Raw genomic sequence first — 23,960 nt, 5'->3', positions numbered from 1 at the left:
CGGAAGGGACAGTGTACTATTAGTTGGAAGATTTTTCCTATATAGGAAACTCATCCATGCAGAAGGAATCATCTCGTTCAGGATTGTGTAGTTACTTCTGAGTTTAGTGAGTAGTGTGAGAGGTCAATTCACACAGGTGGCAGCATTGGACCCCAGGAGAAACTACCCAAGGAAATAGGAGGCTTGGAGGGCAAAGGAGAAGGTTTGTGAGAGGCCTTTGACTGTCTATGAGCAACATTGTTTGATTGCAGAGGGAGCAGGATAGCTTATGAGCTAATTTTTTTTGTAACTTGAACATATTTGCACTTGTATGATTATACAGAGATTGGGGTTTTAGGCTGAGGCTTTCCCTGGGTTATTCTTCTGTGTTCATGTGTGGTTGATTTCTCATTCTCAGTTATATGTGTTCTATTTGATCTTGCTCATATTCGATTAAGCTTCCGCAAAGTTTGTTGTAGAAGTAGATCTTGTATTTTGCTTTAGTATATTGCATAATCTGTTGATCTATAGTGGGAATTTCTACATGAGGGACAAAAAAATTCGATCTCTCCAGATCGAGTGATTCCAAAGGCAGAGGGAGAAACCTAATATTTTCGCAGAGCATATATCTAGCTGGAAGCAGTAGTTTTGCAGCAGTTTTCTAGAGCAGAGCTAGCGTTGAGTGGAAGAAGAGTACACACTAAGGGAAATTTTTCTTCATGGGAACTTCTAGTCTCATGAAGTTCGATTTTCCTTACAAATGAACAATCGTTGTGGCAGAGTTTCTTACTCCATAAGGGAGTGTGAATAGTTGAGCAGAACGAAAGAGGAGATTTTCAACATTGTTTGAGATGGCCACTGCTGGGATTCGTGATCAGGACAGGTTGGATGGAGCTTCCAGCTATGTCATCTGGAAGGCAAAGATGTCCTTCCTTTTGGATGAGTTTGGCCTAAAGACATATATTGATGCAGTGGTAGCAGTGCCCCAGGATACAAATCAGCTGAAGGAGTACAAAAAGGAGATGGTGTGGGTGAAGAGGTTGATCCTAGACGGAGTTCGGGATCACATTGTTTCACACATAACTGACAAAGGTACTGCTAGAGAGATGTGGGAGACTCTCCACGCTGTACTAGGGCACTTCCGAGCAGCGAAAGATGTACTTAGAGGAGAAGTTGAAATGCATCAGGATGCAGAAGGGGGAAGCATAGATCCTTTCCTCACCAGGATTTAGGAGGTCCAAGACCAGTTGTCAGATGTTGGGGCAGCGCCTCAATCCACAAAACTAGTGCGACTGGCACTAAATAGTGTCTCCGAGAAGTGGTAGGTCTTTGTCCAAAGTATTTTGGGCAGAGATACCTTGCCAAGTTGGGATAGGATGTGGGCCAATTTGCAGCAGGAGGAGTTGAGGCAAACTCTTTTAAAGAGCTCCATCAGTGGCAGTAGCAGTGGACAAAAACAGGTGAAGGAGGAGGAGAATGTGGCCATCACATCTAAGGGTCCCAGTCAGGGACAGGGGGAGCAACAAAAGAAGGAGGACCTGTTGAAGGTCAAGTGCTTCAAATGTGGTGAGTTCGGTCACTACAGTACCCAATGTCCTCTCAGGAAGAAGGACGAGGAGAAGAAGGACCAGGCTGCAGCTCATGCAGAGATCGATAGTTTGTCCTCTAGGTTGGAGGAAGACTTCGTCATGTTTGCAAATATACTCCAGGAGTAAGGTGGGGTGACTTGGTGTTGTAGTCTCAGAGTGCTACAATTGGGCAGGTTCCTTGAGGAGTCCACCTCTTGGATCAATACCTTTCTATAGGGGCCCACAATGTTCAGTAGTAGGATGGATTAGTGGCAGTTGATGCAGTGAGATGTTGGGGAGTGCAGTGTAGTTGGCACAATGCAGAGGCAACAACAATGCAGATTCTTTAGTGACAGTGCGGATACTAGCAGCAATCAGGGACTCGAGTGATAGATGCATCATACTGATCATGGTTGATTTAGTATTTAGGATGCTTCTCAGTTGCAGTGCAGATGCATTGTTGGCAACAGTTCAGCAGGGTCAACAACAACACAAATGCAGGGTATATTAGAGTTGCACAGTGGTTGGTGGGCAGTATGGCTAGACATCAACAACGTGACAGGAGATGATACAGAGATGGGGTGCTGCTATAGGATGGGCAGTAGAGCACTAGAGTCTAGAACATATTCCTCGCTAAGAGGGAGTGTTAGTTTTTGTAGCATCGGATATGTTCTAGCCACAAAATTTTTTGGAGAGGCTAGAATACAGGAGATCTCCAAAACCCAGAAATCGTTTCTAGAAATTTCGCCTGCAAATGACTTAATTAGATTATTATCCAATTTTTAAATATTTCCCAAGTCTAAACTTAGGAAATATGGTTAATTAATCAGAATTAATTAAGTCAAGGCGTGAATGATCTAGAAACTTACACAGATCGACTTCGAGTTAATCCTAGCAGTCGATTAAGATTTAACCTTGGTTGTTGGAGTCCCAACAGAGGATTATAAGAAGTCGATGGGCACTTGGAGAAGACATTTGAGCAGTTTGATTTCATGAGCAGATCGATTTCCAGAGTAGCAATAGTCACTTGATGGAGAGAGAGCCAGTGAGATTGAAGTAGTGAGTGAGGGGCAAAGACAGTGATCCGGAGGAAAGACTTTCCAGATCCGGAAAGGCAGCAGCAAGAGAGCTGAATTATCTCAGAGAGGCAGCACTGAGGGGTAGCGCAGTTGCTTCAGCAAGGTAGTTCGATTTGGAGGAAGGAAAATTGTTCTCAGTTCCAGAGGTTGGGAAGAAGTCCCAGAGGGCCAAAGAGGCGATTTCCTCAACATCTAGAGGCAAAATGACTTCATCAGAGTCCAGTGCGAAGCAAGCTGTCCAACAAGCTATGCAGATCAACGCAAAGGCTAATGCAGAGCTCCAAGAGGCCAAGTTTTGGTAGGGAAAGCCGAGCCAAAGATTGCTTGTGGGAGAAGGGTAATTTGCTCAGATTTTCTTGCTGTATAATAAAATAAAACCTTCACTGTTGCACCGGTTTTCCCAAGCTGGGTTTTTCCGAAGAAATTGGTCCAAAAATAACTGTGTCATTTTATGTGTGTGTGTTATCATTTCTTCCAGCGTTTATTCTTCCGCAAATTAATTTGTGTAGACTACAGTGTGATTTATTCAGTATTTGCAGTAGGAAACAATAAATAAATTGTTAAATTTAATTAGCAATTAGGATAATAATTTCCAGTTGCTGCAATAGGATTCGGGATTCCAAATTTCCATAGCTACTTCCTCCAAACCCTCAATCCTCAAGTCCCAAGCTACACAAATCAACACTCAAAAGTTCATCTTGATTGATTGCAGTTTATGGATACATTAGTGGTGGATTTGTGAAAATTCCTATACTCAAGGAACCCTTACTGCAACAAAACTAAATTTACTTCTCCTACTTGATTTTAATATACATTATCAAGTTATTTTCTGAAAAATATTTAAGTAAATTACTTCTGCAACCTACACCTATTTAATTTGATTACATGAAACAAGAAACTGAGCAAAGAACAAGGTACATAGGACACTTTTATTTTTGGACAAAATAGTCCCTAGAAAAACCCAATGCGGGAAAACCAGTGCAACAGCTTTGAGGGTTTTATATTATTAAGCAGTAGTTTTGAATACAATGTTGGATACCCTCCCGACAATCCAGTTACAGAGAAAAATATAATGGCGGAAAATTGAGTGAGATTACCTCACTTCACTCGGCAGTTTCAGGCTGATACGACAGCAGAACTGGCAAACCCCCAACTATCTCTACATTGGCCCTGCGTCAGCCTCAAAGGCTTTGCGTCAACCTTCCCTAGCTGTTCCGGCAACTCCTCGACAGCTCCAGATTTCTACGTGAAGGTAGCTTCCCTTCTGCGCTGGCCCTTTTGGCTCTGCGTCAAGTTTGCGTGGGCCCAAACTGGCCCAACGTCAATCCATCTAGGTGTTGCGCTGCCTCCACTGGTGGCTCTCCGCCTCTCTGCCCAGTATTCCCAAACTATCCCTACCCCTCTGTTGCAGAATGATCACTTAGTTCGAATTTCTCAGCTTCCAAGCCCCATAAATTTCGAACTCTAGATCAATTCGTTCTCTCGGTGTGTTCTTGAATGAACCCCAAGCCTCCTTCTTATACTTTTCTCGTTGAGACTTCAACGGCCAAGATTAAGTCTCTAATCAACGGCTAAGATTAAAAACTTGACTTAATCCGCTTTCTAGAAAATTCTCACCCATATTTTGATTAATACCCATTAATACTTTAATTTTCCTAAGTTTAGACTTAGGAACCCCATTAAAAATATTAATTATTTTAATAAAATACAATCCGGGTGGAATTTCGTCAAACGGTTTCTGGGTTTTTTAGAACTCATGTGCCTTAGCCTCTCCACCAATTTTCATGGCTAGAGCACATCTAATGCTACCAAAACCTAACACTCCCTCTTATCGAGGAATGTGCTCTAGCAACAATGTCTAACTGCATGTTGCTCTGTCTCTGAAGCATCTCCTTTCCGCACTGTTGCTGCCATCAACACTGTGCTACTGCTGCTACTGTATTGCTGCCCATGACACTGCCACTGCCACTATTGCATCTGTACTACAACTCCCTCTCAAGTGCTTCATCTGCTATGCTACTAGGACTGCTACTGCTAACACTGCATTCGTACTGCAACTCAGTTGCTGAGAGAAGCAACTGAAAAACACCCAAAATTACTGAACTAACTGTGTTCAACATAATACCATGTGAATGTTGGAATATGACTGTTGCTAGTCTCTGACCCTCTGAATCTTCTGTGCTACTGCTGACGTCTACACTGTGCCATCTGCACCACTGCCAACCTTGCTCTGTGTTGATCAGTCTTTGGTCTCAGGCTACTGCATCCGTCTCTCCAACCAACCCACTACATCATCTGACACTAAGTCCATCTCGCTATTGCTGAATCTCGGGCTCCCGTAGCAAGGAATTGATCTAAGAGGTGGGTTCCTCAAGGATCCTGTGTAAAGATTGTTCTTATAATTTACAAATATTTCTAACAGTATATGCCGGTCCATTTAAATTCATTTCTATTTAAATTCATTTCTAACATACTGTATTTACAATTGCATAAAATTTCATTTCTAGCAGAATGTACAACATATACCTTCCAATTTTATGACTAAACAAATCAAACAAATCAAATTAGATATATGTACTTACCTGGTTTTTCTGAGTTGGTGTCGGTTCCTGGATGATGTTGGATGATGTTGTTCTCCGGATACCAAACCAACCAATTTCCTCCCAGCCTGTCTGGGATCGGTCTTTTCGGACCCCAAACCCAAAAGGCTTCAAAAGTGAAACCTTTTGGCCCCCGTGCCCAAAACTTCCAAGAACAGGTCTCGATTTCCCTAGATCTATATCTGGAGCCCCAAAGCTCATTCGTTATTTCACATTCCTCTCCCAGATTCTTCATTTGCTTCCTTCCCAAATTTCCATCCCGCCATCTCCATCTAATCATCCCCCCCCGTCCTTCTCCTCTTAGATTTTCTTATATAGGAAAGGATCCTTCCCACCAAAGAAATCCCACCCTTTTTTCCTCCAATCATCCTTGTCCTTATCCTTTTAAAATCCCATTACTCTAGTCGGTTGTCTTTATTGTACATTGAATTATATTTTTATTTAAATATATAATAAATGGTATTTTGATCTTTATCGCTTCAACCGACTTTGGGAAGAGGATCTTTTTTTTAGAAAGTACTTAACATGACATGCCAAAGGATAAGTTAATTAACTTGGGCCTAATAATATTTATTTATTTATTATTTAATTAAATGTTATTAATGAAAATGAATTAATATATTATAAATAAGGTATTAATTAATTATTTTACTATTTAATTTATTTCCCATACATAAACACTTCATATAATTAAATTGGTATGAATACTACTACAGTGCTTTCAATAATTAATTCATTTTTTCCTTCTACTTGGGAATTTTCATAATAAGTTAGTATGCATACTAGCGCAGTGCATGCAATGCATGCATATGTAGCTATCATATGCATGCCTCGTATACATGCTAATATTTTTATGTTACTTGTAAGTTGAAATGGGTCGTTACATACACCCCTCCTTCAAAACACTTCGTCCCGAAGTTAGAGTTTATATAGTATATCGGTAATTACTTTAGTGTTTAGTATAATCATGTAAGGATTGCGTTCCGCGATTGAATACTTATTTGTAATGAAAAGAATTTTAAAATTTGTTTTGAACATTCATGCTCTGCCCCAACAGAGTTCCCAAGCTATTCTATAATCATCCTATCCTTCCTAATCTCTTCCACTCCCATCCTATCCGTCCTCTACTAGATTATGCCATGGCATCGGCTATACCGATCTAACCATTCATAACCCTCAAGGGTGATAGCGTCGATTGTATCGACCTATATATTTTTTTGTAGGCATCCGGCAGTCATCATCACACGTCTAGGGGAGCGTAACTCGCACAGTTCTCCCATGACTCCGGGTTTTGGAGGATAAACGGTGGGCAACACCTCCACCCCTCCTAATTGGATCAAGCTGAACACCCTATCATGGAACCTGATTGAGCCTCAATTGTTCTTGAAAGTTTTGTCATCACGTGGTTGGTTTGGTATCCGGGATTTAACCAGAGCTTGTATAGCGTATCAGGGTGATGAAGACATCTGCAACATAAATACTTGTCCACACATCATAACATATGCATTGATATATTCATAAAATATATTCAAATAACCCTTTCCTAGTATTTTATATTTTGTTGATACCTATGGTATATATTTTAAGTTTATATGGCATACATGGCTATGTCTAGCTGATATACCTACAATTAACTTTCACATCAAAATAGTAAAGTGTGATCACTATTATTATATCCATTTTATCAATGATAGGAAATCTATGGTTTTTCATCAAAGTCACACATGCTCATAAGTAAGACATCATATGTAGAAATTTCATCCTAACATAATTTATGTGGGCATCCATGAATCAACAATACATGCAGATTTAAGTAACATACATAATAAACCATAATAATTTGAAATAACATACTCCTCTGTATCTTTTCATAGCTATGGAAAATTTCAAAATGACAGTCTCAAGAATATGGCTAATAAAGTAAAGATAAAATAAAGCCTTATCTATTATACACTTTTCCTATAATGATATTGCTAATAAATTTTATATTCTTTATGTATTAACACTTATTATCCTTATCATGTTGTATCAAGTTTTCCCTATACAACAATCACTTCAGCTATCTTTCATGTATCAATTATCATATTATAAGCCCTTTAGACACCCTTCTGTACTGCTATCTTGTAGCTTATTTGACTTTTACTTCACTTTTATAGTTCCCCACTTTGCAACTAGTGTTATTTGTTAACATTACTCCCTATTTCCACACACACACACACATATATATATATTTTTACTTGATGATTGCTTTCTTTTTCTTCATTTTCCTTTGACCTTGTTATTTATGATTCTCCTTATCTCTTCAATTACCATAGAGTATACATTAGTTTATTGTTTATTTATGCCCTCATTGCTTTTTATATTTACTTTAACTATTAAAGATATACTCTATATTCTTTTATATTTTGTAACATATTTATTTTCACTCTACTTTTATATATATAGTTCCCTGGAAATCATAGTTATATGTCATACTATTATAAATTTGTTCCTTTCCTAATTTTCACTTTCATTTTTTTATTTGGGTTATTTATTATTCCACTATGTTTTATGCACACCCTGATTTAATATTGAAATTATGAAATATTCGTCTATATATATATATATATATATATATATTTCATTCCCTGAAATCTCTCACATGTGTGTTTCGTCTTTATAGAATGTAAAAATAAAATAATGACCTTTGTTAATCTTTTATTTATCAAAATACTCATTTTAATCCTAAAGACTAATGAGCCAAATTTATTCACCTTTTCTTTTATTTACTTTAATACTAATTGCTTACAATACATTGAAGTCACCTTATACTACTTTTACTTTCATTTCTACTTTATTGCTTTATAATATTTAAAATTAATTACTTAATTACTTACTTACCGTATTAAATTATTTTATTATTATTATTTTCTTGGCTACTTCTCACTCGTGGCTGAAAATCCACCTATTCTTCACTAGATTAACATCTTTCATTTAATATGTGAATGGATTTCTATTATGAAAACTAAGGATAATCACCCATTTGCATTAGGTTGTCATTCTTATCCAAATTAGAATTGGGGAGAATCCATGATTAATGCCATGTGAACGTTTGAAACCTTTACTTGGGATCCATATTTCACAATTCTTATTTATTTACTTATTTATTTTCTTGGAAAGAGAAAATTCGAGCTTCGTAATTCATTAAATAACGCGATAATCTGTTCATATATATAATAATAAAGTCACAACTCAATCTTCTCTGGACAAGGCTTGATTCATTCTGTGTACTTTATACAATCTTCTACTTAATTTTGTTCTCCTAGTTCACTAGTTCTTTTGAATTTTTTTTTTTTTTTTTTTTAATCCAGATATATTTTAATTTAATTCCATAAATATAATTATAGAATAATCCTTAAATAAAATACAAACTCCAATGTTACACCCCTCATCTCCCGGTCTCACATACCCATCTTGAAAAAGAAATGAGCATATTTTATAATATACAATGTTTATTGTCATTTTAATGATTTTGTTTGATTTTAAAATTTTCACAGAATTATATTGTTTTACTATACTTTCCAAACAGGCTACAAACACATTATCTTAGATTTAGACTTATAAGGCCATCGTTATATACAATGAGATAGGATATATATTATGTTCATTTTATATTATATATAATTGTGTATGTATATTTTATATTATATATAACTGTTATTTTAAATGGCTTGGCTTTTCTAAAGATTATTGCACGATCGAATTTTATAGCTTCCTTATCTTCTTCGTTCTTACTATTGTATGACTATCTTCTATACAACATATGATGTTTTCAATTTAAATTTGTCTTAGAGCAATAGAAAAATTAAGCCCTCTATTAAATACATTAATCTCATCATTATTAAAATGGTTAATTACTTTCTTATTTGTAATTCCCAATATTCCATAATTTTTTTTATTTTTTATTTATTTTTTTGAAACTCGATTCCATTTCGAATTGTATCATTTATGATGGTAAAAAATGAAAATAATTGGGCCATTCCTCGATGCGTGCGTGTCATCCTGCTCAGGGTTCCAATGTCTCCATTGAGGATGGTAACCGATTGGAGAACTAGAAAATTCAGATTCAGATTAACTCCGAAGCACGATGTGGTTGGGTAAAACCATGATGACATGGTTGGTGTATTAAATCTAAAATTGTTCATGATATTTAAATTTTTAACTTGATTGAGACTAAATTCCACACCAATTAATTTGTCTATACCTTTATATTATTCCAAAATTTTTCATAATAATAAATCTATTTATATATTAAAAACATATTTTAAAATAAAAATAAAAAAATCATAAATTCACTCGAAAATATATCAATGAATTCCGGAATATATAAATATAAAATATTCCACTCTCAATTTAAAAACAATTAAAATGAAATTTTGATATGGTTGAAATCATATTCTGATATCTATGTTGTTTCACGATTTTTTTTTTTTTTTGTAATAATATTGTATCTATACATTAAAACATATTTTTAAAATAAAAATCATATTGCTCGCAAAAAAAAATTCGAAAGAATGTAAACTAATAAAAAAAAATAGGCACCACCAATACATAAATTAATTGCAGTGCGCCTTTCGATTAGATTCTAAACAAACTTATCCTAAAATATATAACTGGGGAAAATTAAAAAAATAGAATATTGATACCATGTTTCGGGTCTAATCTGTTATCTTGAAAACAACGACAATCTACCAAATTGATAAAAAACGCGTGACTTGTTGTGTCGGACTTGTTCTCACCTGCCTCCGGAATATACATACACTCACGTGTTGATTGAGTGGGGAAATTATGTCAAAATTCTTTACAAAGTTTGGAATGCATTAAACGTCTCTGCGTCATCAACGTGTTAAACTCATGTGAGTCACTGCCACTAATCAACAAAATTTCTCTCAATTTCCCTTAATTCGCTTGATGTGTGAATATTATGAAATGAAATGTGGAGGGACTACAACCTTTCCACTTGGCCCTCCAGACCTCGCCTCACATGGTCCTTAAACTTTAAAAACCGAAACATGTAACATATTGAAACCTTAGAACCTCATAAGCTTGCCGCATTTCCTTACAATTCCTCCAATTCACCTACGGCATTACTAACTGCAGGTAGATCAATTTATGATATTCAATTCCTCCAATTCACCTTCGGCATTACTAACTGCAGGTAGATCAATTTCTGTTGCCTGACTAGCAGCAATACCAATAGGAATAATAGCAGGTTTATTAGCCTTTTTACTTCAAACCTTCTCTGTATCATTCCAATTTTATAACCTTTGAGCTTTGGCTCTAACTTCCTTTTTCCTGACTTGCTCAACAGCTTTTGCTTCACGTGCTGCACTGGCTGCTTTTCGCTCCTCTTCTCTTCTAGCCTGACCCTCCTCCTTTTTACGTTGGGTCTCAGTAAGGCGCTGTAGTTTCTCTGCCTCAAGTAATTTTCTACGCTCCACTACTGCTTCTTCCCTTGCTATATCCTCTTTTTGTTTGATCTTGATAATTTGCAGACGCTCAACTCTCCTTAATTCTGAATCATGGAGTTTTTGCTGTAATGACAGCTTTTTATTCTCTTCATTCAATGAAGTAATAAATCGAACCTCACTTACCTTACTGCTTTCGTCGCTTGCTCTTCTTGCAATTTGTGCTAGATAAGCCTCATGGCGTGATTCACCACGTTGTTGCCGAGCATGCATGCCCTCTCGAAGCTTGGAGCTTCTTACAGCCTGCCACTCACTTACACGGTTCAATTTTTCGGATACCCGTTGCAAGCGCTGTGTACGTTCATTCTCCAATTCTCTTCTTATCCTTGTTGCCCTTGCATGCTTTTCATCAACATCTTTTTTTCTTGTCTAGTGGCTCTTTCTCCTCCGATCGGGAGACATTAATTTATCATGCAAAACACGTACCATATGTTTTATATTTTAGCTTTCCATCATATCCAGAGGCTGGCTGCTGTGTTGGTGCTCCATCGGACTGCCCTATCCTCCATTTTTCAAGGCAGAATTCATGTGGGATTGGATTCACCTTGAAAGTTGACAAGTGGAGTAATCCAACTCCGGTTCCTGACAGAAGGTTTACCTGAACTGATGATTCAAAGTGAGTTTCTTTTTAGTGTCAAAATGAACTCGTTTTTCTATTTAATTATTTCTCTTTCCATCTTTGTTTCCCAAACTATGGAGATAAACCATTAATCTGTCCTCACAGAAATTAAAATTATAATTCTGAACAGGTTGTCGAATTTTGATCATGACTTGTGATTCTGGCTTGCTGTGTTTCAGTTCTAATATGTCCATTATTCTATCATTTCTAAAAAAATCACTTCAACCCCGTTTGAGACTTTTTTTTTTAAATATGCTGAAATATTTTTGTTAAATTTGAGTTCTGCTTCATGAAAATAATCTTCAGAAAATAGCTCTATCATTTTGTATTTTTCTTCCAACTTGCCTCTGCTGGACTGTTATTTTTTTTTTTTTTTTGCTGCATGGCACACTTACATTGCTACAGAAAATTGTTTTACTGTTGCAAAAAAAATGTCTGATAGGGTATGGATTTTCGGATTTCCTTCACACTTCAAGCATCTGCTCTGCCTATGCAATAATTCTTTCCTTCAAATTGGGTCTATGTAGCACAAATCACGCTGCTATCTTCCATAGAAAATCATGTCTGAATATTGCACTAGCATTTTGCATCTGTGAATTTCATCTTCAGATAATATCTGCTAAGGTGTCTGATCTCACTCGTTCTTGGGCTTCTGAAGCTATGAATTTTTGAACACTAATATATATTTTCACTGTTTTAATTTAACAGGTTATTATGATGTTTACATCGATTGGAAACTTCTTGCTGTGACAGAATAACAATTAAAATTTTGTTTCTGACAAGCAACGAATAATCACAATTTTGTTTATGACAACTTCAGGATATAACAAAGAAGCAAGTACTGAAGTTGACCGAAAGCAGAAATTTTTATTTATCAGTATGGAAAATTCTTTGCTGATGGAATATGATTGGTTTCTTCGCTACCATGGGCTCGGATCTTATTTATATAGATGCCTAGATTCTTATGAATACAAACTACAGATAATAACAACTTCCTTTCTGAAAATTGGTATGCTTGCTCCAAAGTCTTAACTTAGAATTTTCGGTCATTTGTTTATGCACAGAACTATGCTCCTTTTACTAAAGGATTCGACCTTGAATGGGCTATTAATCTAGCCTCTCGGTCCTTTTAAGAACAACACTTCTATACTCGAACAACACTTCTATACTCTTCAAGTTACTTAACTGTCTTGCTCAGGCTGCGGCCTAATCACACGGTTAATTTGTTTTGCAGTTATGCCCAGAATGTCAACTTCTCTGCGCAGTTGTGATCTTCTATCTGCCCTTGTGCCAAAAGTTTTGAATATGTAAACTTAACACTTAGTGTTAAATAGGAAAACTTTCTTACGTTTATTAGTTATAATTCCAACTATATGATGGTAGCCGCTAAGGTCCCAAGTGTTTGAATTTAGCTCCGATACCATATGTAAGGCTTGTTATTATAATTTACAAATATTTCTAACAGTATATGCCTGTCCATTTAAATTCATTTCTAACATACTGTATTTACAATTGCATAAAATTTCATTTCTAGCAGAATGTACAACATATACCTTCCAATTTTATGACTAAACAAATCAAACAAATCAAATTAGATATATGTACTTACCTGGTTTTTCTGAGTTGGTGTCGGTTCCTGGATGATGTTGGATGATGTTGTTCTCCGGATACCAAACCAACCAATTTCCTCCCAGCCTGTCTGGGATCGGTCTTTCCGGACCCCAAACCCAAAAGGCTTCAAAAGTGAAACCTTTTGGCCCCCGTGCCCAAAACTTCCAAGAACAGGTCTCGATTTCCCTAGATCTATATCTGGGGCCCCAAAGCTCATTCGTTATTTCACATTCCTCTCCCAGATTCTTCATTTGCTTCCTTCCCAAATTTCCATCCCGCCATCTCCATCTAATCATCCCCCCCGTCCTTCTCCTCTTAGATTTTCTTATATAGGAAAGGATCCTTCCCTCCGAAGAAATCCCACCCTTTTTTCCTCCAATCATCCTTGTCCTTATCCTTTTAAATTCCCATTACTCCAGTCGGTTGTCTTTATTGTACATTGAATTATATTTTTATTTAAATATATAATAAATGGTATTTTGATCTTTATCGCTTCAACCGACTTTGGGAAGAGGATCTTTTTTTTTAAAAGTACTTAACATGACATGCCAAAGGATAAGTTAATTAACTTGGGCCTAATAATATTTATTTATTTATTATTTAATTTAAATGTTATTAATGAAAATGAATTAATATATTATAAATAAGGTATTAATTAATTATTTTTCTATTTAATTTATTTCCCATACATAAACACTTCATATAATTAAATTGGTATGAACACTACTACAGTGCTTTCAATAATTAATTCATTTTTTCTTCTACTTGGGAATTTTCATAATAAGTTAGTATGCATACTAGCGCAGTGCATGCAATGCATGCATATGTAGCTATCATATGCATGCCTCGTATACATGCTAATATTTTTATGTTACTTGTAAGTTGAAATGGGTCGTTACATCCTGCCCACATGTAGTCCTCTCGACGCACTGATGGCAAACTCATCTTTGTCAATTTTTGCTGTAGCAACCTTAGGATCACGTTTTTCATCCTTATCCTTTTGCTTCAAAGGACACTAGGATGCAAAGTGGCCCATCTCGCCACATTTGAAACATTTCACCTTCAAAATGTGCTTCTTTCGCTTCTGCTTTTGCTGTCCCTTTGATGCTAGAGCTGTGTTCTCCTCTACTCCTTGGTCTTCGTGCCACTCCCACTGCTGCCATTGAGGTTGATCTTAACGAGATCCCTCCTTAATTCTTCCTGTTGAAGGGTTGCCCACATCTCCTCCCATGAAGGTAGTATTTCCCTGCCCAATATACTTTGGATGAAGACTTGCCATTCATCCGAGACTCCATTCAGGGTTGTCCTTACCATCACGGTAGACTGAGGAGTAGACCCCACTGCAGCAAGCTGGTCTCTCGTGTCCTAAAGACATTGAAGATAGGAGTTAACCCCTTCTCCCTTCTGCATCAATGTCCGCTACAACTTTTGTTCTAAGTACATCCTCCGCTGTTCGGAAGAACCTTCATACAGTGAAGACAAAACTTCCCACATTTCTTGGGTTGTATCTTTTCCCTGCAAGTGTAAGACCACATGATCTCGAACTCCATCGAGTATGTACCTCTTCGCCTTTGCCTGCTCAGCCTTGTACTTCTTCTTTTGATCATTGTTCGCGAGGACAACCACAACACTCTTGACGTAACTTTCAAGATCGTACTCCTCCAGAACAGCTAAGATTCTGGTCTTCCATATGACATAGTTGGAAGCTCCTTCCAACCGGTCTTGATCTTTGAGCCCATGTGGTGCCATCTCACCGAAACTGTCGTATTAACTCCTCTAGTCACTGCACAACACTGGTTTGTTGCCCGACAAGTGAAAAATTCGAACTTTTGGCGAGAAAAGTCCTATGAGGAGAAAATTCTCCTTCTATGTGTCTTCGCTTTTTTCCGACGGATTTCTGCCCCGACAGAAACTAAGCCCTTCAAGCACTGCATTGAGGCTCTACGTCACTCCCTCTGCCTCTGCAAGCTCACAAACCGGAAATCGTACCTCTCTGTCAACTCTCTCAGAGAGAGATTTCCTCGGAATCTCTGCTTTCTCGACAAGGACTGCGCAATCCCTTCAATGGGATTATAATTGTTGCCAATGCAGCTATTGGCCTCTCTACTCAACGTTGGGTCTACTCTTCCTGTTTCAAAATCAATGTGCTGATACCATGTGACAATTCCTATACTCAAGGAACTCCTATTGCAGCAAAATTGAATTTACTTCTCCTACTTGATTTTAATATACATTATCAAGTTATTTTTTGAAAAATATTGAAGTAAATTACTTCTACAGCCTACACCAATTTAATTTGATTACATGAAACAAGAAACTGAACAAAGAACAAGATACATAGGACACGATTATTTTTGGACAAGATAGTCCTTAGAAAAACCCAATGTGGGAAAACCGGCGCAACAACTCTGAGGGTTTTATATTATTAAGCAGTAGTTCTGAATACAATGTTGGATGCCCTCCCAACAATCCAGTTACAGAGAAAAATATAATGGCAGAAAACTGAGTGAGATTACCTCACTTCGCCCGACAGTTTCCAGCTGATCCGGTAGTAGAATTGGCAAACCCCCGACTATCTCTGTGCTCGCCCTGTGTCAGCCTCAAAGGCTCTGCATCAGCCCTGCGCTGTCTCTTTTGCCTCCTGGAGCTTCTTCGTCAACCTTCCCTAGCTGTTCCGACAACTCCTCAACACTTATGGATTTCTGCGTGAAGGCAGCTTCCCTTCTACGCTGGCCCTTCTGGCTTTGCGTCAAGCCTGCGTGGGCCCAGACTAGCCTAGCGTTAGTCCCTCTAGGTGCTGCGCTACCTCCACTGGTCGCTCTCCGCCTCTCTGCCCAGTATTCACAAACTATCCCTGGCCCTATGTTGCAGAATGATCACTTAGTTTGAATTTCTCAGCTTACAAACCCTAGAAATTTTGAACTCTAGATCAATTTGTTCTCACGGTGTGTTCCTGAATAAACCCCAAGCCTCCTTATACTTTTATCGTTGAGACTTCAACGACGAAGATTAAGTCTCTAATCAACGGCTAAGATTAAAAACTTGACTTGATCCGCTTTCTAGAACATTCTCACCCATATTTTGATTAATACCCATTAATACTTTAATTTTTCTAAGTTTAGACCGTGTTGACCACTACGTGTCAACGACCCATAGCAGTACACTCCCTTTTTTCACAAAAGGAATAGCGCCTGATCGATGTGTTCCTGCCATCCAGCTAAATGTAAACCCATTTGGCATGTGTATAATGTAAATAATCTCAGCAAATCTGTGTCGTGTATGTAATTACCTAAGTAAGCCTACTTTTCTGGTGACGATCTACATTCTAGGAGGTTTTTTGTCTCACCGATCCATTCTCGGATGGTCGACAGAGTTTTCCTTCAGCCTTACCCCAAAGCCAGAATGGATTTTGTCACTAGGATCTTAGGCGAGTCCTAGTGTTATAGATTGAGTTTATGTAAAAGTGATTTGGGAATAATCCTAACTATTTGGGTAGGTTATTTTATTACAAATTGCTTGGTCTGCTAGATTATATTTGTGTCGCAGAAATGGGTAGTCTGTGAGGGTCTTTTTCAGATGGGTTTTCCCCCATATGATGTAAAATATATGAAAATTATGATGTAAAGTGTCTTGAGAGTTGGAAAAATAATTTATCCCCTCATAGTTAGTTAATTAAATTTTCTGGCTAAAAATAAATTAAAATCCTAAGCTAGAAATTTGATTAATTCTAGGTCCTAGGTGAATTTATATTCTCCAAAGGCAAAATTCGTTGGTCCTTAAAAAATTAAAGTTTAAGAGGTCCAGGGACTAAGGTAAATTAATTATTTTGCTAAATTTTAAGCTTTTGGTCCTTGGGGTTAAGTCAAAGTCAAAATTTTGAGGAAATTAATTCAAAAATTTAATTTTTGAATTAATTAAAATGCATTTAATTGAAAATTTCGAATTTCCTCAATAATTTAATATTTCGACGGATGAGATTAAAAGAAATTTTAATCTTCATCAACGGTCGAGATTGCTTTGATGAGGATCACTCGAACTAGCCGTTGGAGGATTTATCTTTAAATAGGAGGTCGTTTGTCAGTTAGTTCATCCGATCTTTGATCATGTACTAAGCGAAAATCTCTCTTGTAATCTTTTTATGAGCAATAAAGAGAGACTTTGGGGTTAATTTATGTTGGTGTTACTCTTCATGGAAATACTGTAAGATGTGTCATTTTTATGCATAGACTTCTTTTTAGCCATTGATGATAGCTTTCTGAAGATTAATTTGAGTACAGGTATTTTGCTCAGTCGCTAGGGTTTGAATGATAGTTTAAGTTTTGAATATAATAGTAGGTATCTCTATTTCTCTGAATTTTATTATCGTTTTCTCGCTCTATGTTGATAGTTAAATTGAGTTTTGCAGGAAATCCTTGATTATTAGATCATCGAGCGTTCAAGGAAGTTCTCGGCTAAACCAGCCAACTCCCGATCCATGTTTTTTGAAGAACCCAGCTTAAATTTGATCTCGGGCTTATCATATGATATTTTTTATGGGTGATGCATGAAGGGTTGTGAGCTCAGTACCTCCTCTAAAATTCAACTTTTTTTTTGTGCTAAATTGATAGATCTTGCTGAGAGCCTCAGATTATCAGATCTGGTAGCGGCGTTGGACTCACACTCCCTAGATCTGATAGATCTGCCATTCATGTATATAGATCTGTAATTATTTTCAGTTTTCTAACTTGGGTTTTCGGGGTTTTAGTTTTTTGGGTCATTGTATATATCGTTTGGGTGTTTCTTGTTGTCTTGTAGCTACAGATCTAAAGCCAAAAGTTGTGCAGAGTCCAGATCTAGGCCCTGGAGGGTAAGATCTGGATCTCTGGGGGTCCATCAACATCATTTTGGTAACGATCATATCCAGATTTCACAGTCCAAGGGTTTAAATTTATTTATTTTCAAATCTGGAAATTTTATAAGGATTTCAAAGAAATATGAAGCAGAGTGATTTAAAATTTTACTTAAGATTTCTGGAAATCTTTTTAGAGGTTCTAGTGGAAGTTTTGGGCCACCATTTTGCAGATTGATTGGCTGCCTGATTTTGGGGCTTACTGTGCATTTCGAATTTAAAAAAGAAAAAAACCTTCTTCTGCTGTGCACAATTTTCATCCGCTGCCCACACACTCTTATTTCCCTGCAAAACAAGGCCGTTGCCATACCCACGTAGCTCCTTCCTCCATCACCAAAGCCGCAACCTCTTATCACTCCATCGCAGCTCCAACTCCTTGTTGCGTATTCATTTCTTGTTTCAACGCCATTCGAGCTTCCCTTTCCACTCACGTTGTTACAGCTCCTTTGTCGATCTCTGTCCATCAGCGCTGCTCCTCCCTCATCTCCTTCCGCTGTTCACCAGCGTTCTGCCATCCCACGCTGCCATCGACTTTTGCTACATACTATCCGCAACAAACCCTCGCTGCCATAACCCTGTCCAATTCTTCACCTTGCCTTTCGCACCCTTAATCCCCTCGCTCTTTTCTTCCTTGCTGCTCCGTCCAGCACCTTCAAGCCCGCAGCTGTAGCTTCAAACCCTCACATAGTCCCTCATTCCGTCTGCCTGGACGTTGCCCTCTCCTTCTTCGCTGCTATCATTGCTGCTCTCATTCTCCGTGGCCTTCTTTCCTCCGCTATCTCCCACGACTTGCCATTGAGTTTCCTCCTGCCTCTGTCAACCCTTGCACCTTCGGCTTTCTCCTCTCTACCTGTGGATACTTCTCTCGCTGCCATTCCTTTCTTCCTCGCTCCTCGCTCGAGCTCTATCAGATCTCCTCTGTCGAGTTGCCCTCTCCTTCCGCCATTCGGACCTGCACTCAACACAACAGCAAACTCATTTATATTTTTTTTATTTTTAATGTGTGAGGGTTAGGGTTCTTTTATGTATTCGATTTCATTTTATTTGTATATATTCATTGTTTAGTTTAAGTTTCATTTTCATTTAGTTTAGGTTTGTATATAAATTAAAATTTTAGGATTAGAATCTATTTTAATTATTCACTTTTTGAAATTCGATTTTTAATTTTTTGATTTTTTTTTTTAGATTCGAATCGCTGTTTTGACTTGTATTTTTTTAATTTTTTTTATTTGATTTTGATTTTCTTATTTCTTATTTTTTATGGTTTTGATTTTATTATCTAAAATCTTAAAAATCTAAAAAAAAAAAAACAACATTTGAAAATCATAAAAAAATTAAAATTCTCAAAATATACAAAAAAATAAAAATAAATAAATAAAAAAATCCTAAAAGTTAAAAAAACTAAAACATTTAAATTCATTTAAACATTAAAAAATTCATTAAAATCACAAAAAAATAAAAAATCTAAAAGATTTGAAAAACATTAAAAAATCCTAAAATTTTTAAATTTTGTGCCTACGAAGTTAAAATAAATTAAAGGGATTTGCGTTTAAACATTAAAATTCTTTAATGTGGCCTATGGCCCATTAAAAAATTTGATTTATTAACCCGTTGACTTGTTTTACTTCCTTACATTTTGCCTAAGGAATGATTGAAGCGCTGACTTAAACTTCCTTGGTGTTTCTGATGTTAAATGCTAAATCTTAAATTTTATGATTCTTCTATGGACAAAGAACGATAAATCATATTGACTGTTGGAAAAGGTTAATTAATCCTAGATCTGGGCAGTTGATGAAAATCATTTTAATCTAGAATATCTTGCGTGTTATAGTTTTTGGCATTTATATTGATCATTTAGGATTGTCATTATTTGTCACATATTGGAAAATTGTTCTGGATAACTTGTTTTACTTAATCTACAGTTAATTGAAAATAAAGGCACTGGTCTATAATTGTTTCTATCTCGTGATCGTGTCTTGGTTACATTAGCATTTAATCTATTCATCTAAGTTAATCGAGATTTGTTTACTTTCGTCAGAGTTATCCATCATTAAAATCTCCTAGGGTCTGTTTTACACAGGCTATCTTCATCCATTTACCTAGGGACTACCCCCCTTGACTTGCCTAGGAGAGAGTCTAAACGGAGTGAGTAAGGATCAAGAATGACAACCCTTACTCTGAGTGTTGTCGCGGTGCCTAGACACTTTACACGACAACAGATCCCTTTAAAAATATTAATTATTTTAATTAAATACAATCCCGGTGGATTTTCACCAAACGGTTTATGGGTTCTTTATAACTCATGTGCCTTAGCCTCTCCACAGTTCATTGATATAAGTGTTGATTTATTTGGCATGAGCAGTTCATTGATTTATCACAATCGATTCTACATCAATATTTCATGAGTGCTTTAGCCAAACTTAACACATGCTTACAGATCTTCATTCTCAGAGTTGAAGATTGAATAAGTTTCTTGCATTAAGATCTTCAGAGGAGTTTTCTTCAGGGATCAATGCACACTGATATTGCTACATCGTTTGACATTTTTCTTGAGTTCAATGGGTTTCCCATGCTTGCATGTGACATGAAGTAAATAGTGCATGCATGCAAAGGAGAGAGCTTAACCATGATTGCTTGGAAGTGGGAATGGAAGTGGAAGTGAAAGTGGGGAGTGACAATTTTCAAAAGCTTCTGGGTTAGGAGCGAATTTTATATAATATATATTTTTATATATTTTGATGCATATATGTCAACAAAAGCATGTAGAATGATGAATTAGTTATAAAAAACATGGATTAAACCATATAACATCAATCATCTAGTAGTTATAATCTTCATCAACCACAGGTCCACAAATTACAAGTTCTCATTTATATAGCACGAAAGGGTGCACATAACCAAAATAACATCGAGTGTAATCGATCTTTGAATCGAAAATATATCAACAAACAAGCTCTAGATGGCTTCTAGCATCCAAAAAAATCATGCTACAACAAATACCTACATATCATCAAAATCATTGCCTATCTTGGGCTCTTTGTCATTAATATCACCCTCTAAGCATTAACATAAGATAGAAAAAATGTAGTATGTCAAGTCAAGATTTTGTTTGAGTGATGGATACATTTTTATTAGGGTCATGATAGAGGAGTTCGACAACCAATGTCACTAACATCAAGGTACATAGAGGGCTTGGTGCTCTTGATTAAATACGAGTTCCATACCCTAGCACATGACAAAATCCAATGGAAGCATTACAATCCCCCCAATCCTGAAAAACTGACAAGTCTTTTGGATTTTGAGTGAGATCTAAAATTCTACTTTCTCCATATGAAATCCAATGAGGTCGGATTCTCTCTTAAACATCCTTAGTCATTTCATGGTAATGTTAAAATTTAATCTTTTTACTTTAAGAATTTTACATTACCATAAATTGCATGTCAGTTCTAGGGCCATAGGCTTGAATATTAGGCTGCACCACTCAAAAATTCTTGTTTCTTTGAAAAGAATTTGTGTTTGAAGTTGTTTTTTCCCTTGGGAACCTAATTACATTTCTGGATACCCATTATATGGATAGCATGTATGCCATTTTTGGTGATGATTAGAGAAAATGAAATATTAGGTCAAAATTAGGGTCTCTTTTTCTGTTGGCCTTTCAAACTAGATCATCTCGATGGCCAAAGACAAGTGTATTTTATCAACATCAAACCTTTCTTCCAGAATTCAAAAATAAGGATGGACTTTCGGGCCCATTACATTGAGATTGTCTCACTCCTTGTTCCTTTCACTATTCATTAGCATTCTTAGTTTGTTTGAGAAGTTGAAATTCCCAACTTCTTCCCTCCTTCCTGAGAAATTGACTCCTTGTACTAGCCAAACTTGATTGGTTGGGTTGTCTAGGAGTTGCTTTTGAATTCCTACTTTTTAATTGAAATTGATGGACTTTTTAAATCCCATTAACCTACTTTTGTGGTCATTTCTTGGAAATCAATAAAATTATCTTATCTTATCTATACATGGGTGTGTCCGTCTAGTTATGGAGGAAAACATCCTAGAAATTTCAAGTGATTCCGTGTTATGAATAAATATATATAAAAATAATACAAATAATATAAATAGTAATAGTCATAAATAATGATTAATTAACTAGTAATTAGTATTGAAGAGGCATGTCCCTAAGGACATGACCGTTTGTGAACACGGAAGGGTTACCTGTCTACGTATATAAGTAGGCTTTCGCCCTCATTTGTAAGCATCTCATCAATTATTTTATATACTATTCAATATATATTTTCCTATTTTTTCCTATAATTTTTTTTATAATAAAATATAGATATATTTCTAAAATATTTTTTTTCTCCTTTTTAATATAGATATATATGTGTTTATTTTGTTAATATAGGCAAAATGGAGAAGCTCCAAACTTTGCGTAGCAAAATGCTTCAATTGCAACAACAACGAAGTTGACGTGGGGTTCATGGCCAAAGGTTGGCTTAGATTGGGTCTGTGCAACGGTTGAGCAGCTAGAGGATCGAACAACTCTGATACCAATGTAACGAACAAAGTTCGTACTTTGTAATAATCTTCAGAACACTTGGTACACGAAGACATCCATTGAGGATAAAAATATATTGATTAGTATATAAAAGAATTGATGAGATGCTTATATATGAGGGTGAAGGCCTGCTTATACATGTAGGCAGGTACCCCTTAGAGACATGCCTCATCAATACTAATTACTAGTTAATTAATCATTATTAATGACCAATACTATTTATATTACTTTTATATATGTTTTATTTATAACATTCCAATGAAGTAAAAAAGTAAGTCAAAATTAGGCTTCTGCTAGTAATAAGAGTAATACAAGTAGTACTTATGCTAGAAAGTAATAACTTTCTCCTCATTTGACACCTAGCCAACCAACAACCCTTTGATGGTCTTTAGATAGCTTTATTTTAGAGCTCTTTACCTGTTGCTCTGGTTAGTACTCTCTCCCATCTAGCATTCTTCTTGAAGGAAGGTGGGTCTTCTATTAACATGTAGTTTAACCATTCTAGTAATCATCTACGTTCATTTAATATTAAGGGCATGTTAATATGAATCATGGGGCAAACTAGATGATTGATTGCTCCTGATTGTATCCTTGTTCCAACACTTCTCCTAAGAGGTTAGCCTTTGACTCTAGTCTAGTGGGACCTCCTCTAAAGCCTTATGGTTTAGGAAGGGCACTAATAGGGGACACTAATTGACATAGGATGTCGATATGTATCACTTTCTATCCTTATTAATCATCTCCATTCTTCAAGAGTGATTGTCATTGGTCATTGGGATTGGCATCCTATATCCACATCCTTAAGTCAGGGCTTGAAAAATTGGCCCCAAATGTTGATGTAGCTGAAAGAATGATAAAAGCATATAAAGTCACAATACAAAGAAAACATAAAATGCAAAATATGGATGGGACTTGTTTAGCACATGGGCAAAAGCCTAGCATGAGCTCTACCCCCTTTGTTAGCCATCACCCAGTTCCTCAAGCATTTAATGATTCATCTAAAATAAAAGAACTCTTGAATGTCCCAACCCTAATGAGCGAAAATTGACACATCTTTAAGGGGTATTGGAAAAACACAAAGCTAGCTTGGTTTCCTAATCTATGCACCAAATAATGATAAATCATTAAAGCAAAAGGTGCACCAGAGGAGTAAAAAAAGCAAGTCGAAGGAAAGGGTAACTCATGCCTCCATGATTGCTCCCTCACATCATTATACTTAAGATGTTGGACCTCCATTAGCTGGTCTCATGGCTGTGGCATCTTCCTTGAAGTATATCCCTCTCCATGAGCACATTATCACATGCACTTATGGATTGATGGGTCTACCTAAGAAATGTCACTCCCCTTGGGGGCTGGAAACATCTTGTAGGGTTGTTGACCTAATCATCCCTAACATAAGTGAGCTAACTAGTTTACAAATCTTAAGCTAGTAAGACATTTGAAGGTAATTCTTCTGTGAAGTATTTCTATGCCCCTAGCATTAGATATGGTCCACTATGATGTTTTAATTGTTTTCGTCCCTAATGATGTTGATCTCACTTGATCTGGAGATAT

The 23,960-nt window shown here is 36.6% G+C and overlaps 1 protein-coding gene across 9 annotated transcripts in view; it reads left to right on the top strand.

Moving 5' to 3' along the window:
* The window catches only part of LOC149158918 (protein decapping 5-like), a 214,303-nt gene that overhangs the window by 63,712 nt on the left and 126,631 nt on the right, over positions 1-23,960 (top strand). Inside the window, exons 1-3 of one of the 9 annotated variants that reach the window (XM_089436368.1) lie at positions 10,294-10,423; positions 10,577-10,687; positions 10,902-11,028. The exons of 6 other annotated variants lie outside the window; for them this stretch is intronic. In XM_089436368.1, coding sequence (XP_089292494.1) covers positions 10,945-11,028 — 84 coding nt within the window. In that variant the 5' untranslated portion in view covers positions 10,294-10,423; positions 10,577-10,687; positions 10,902-10,944. Of the gene's footprint in view, positions 1-10,293; positions 10,424-10,485; positions 11,029-23,960 lie in introns of those variants that run through there. 2 more of the 9 variants (XM_089436367.1, XM_089436369.1) reach the window with 2 other exon arrangements.

The sequence above is a fragment of the Pinus tabuliformis genome, chromosome 5_2 (assembly GCF_031772625.1).
Source record: "Pinus tabuliformis cultivar Carrire ecotype Pingquan chromosome 5_2, CPIR1, whole genome shotgun sequence".
NCBI classification, from domain to species: Eukaryota; Viridiplantae; Streptophyta; class Pinopsida; order Pinales; family Pinaceae; genus Pinus; species Pinus tabuliformis.
This window is presented reverse-complemented; position numbering and strand designations above follow the sequence as displayed.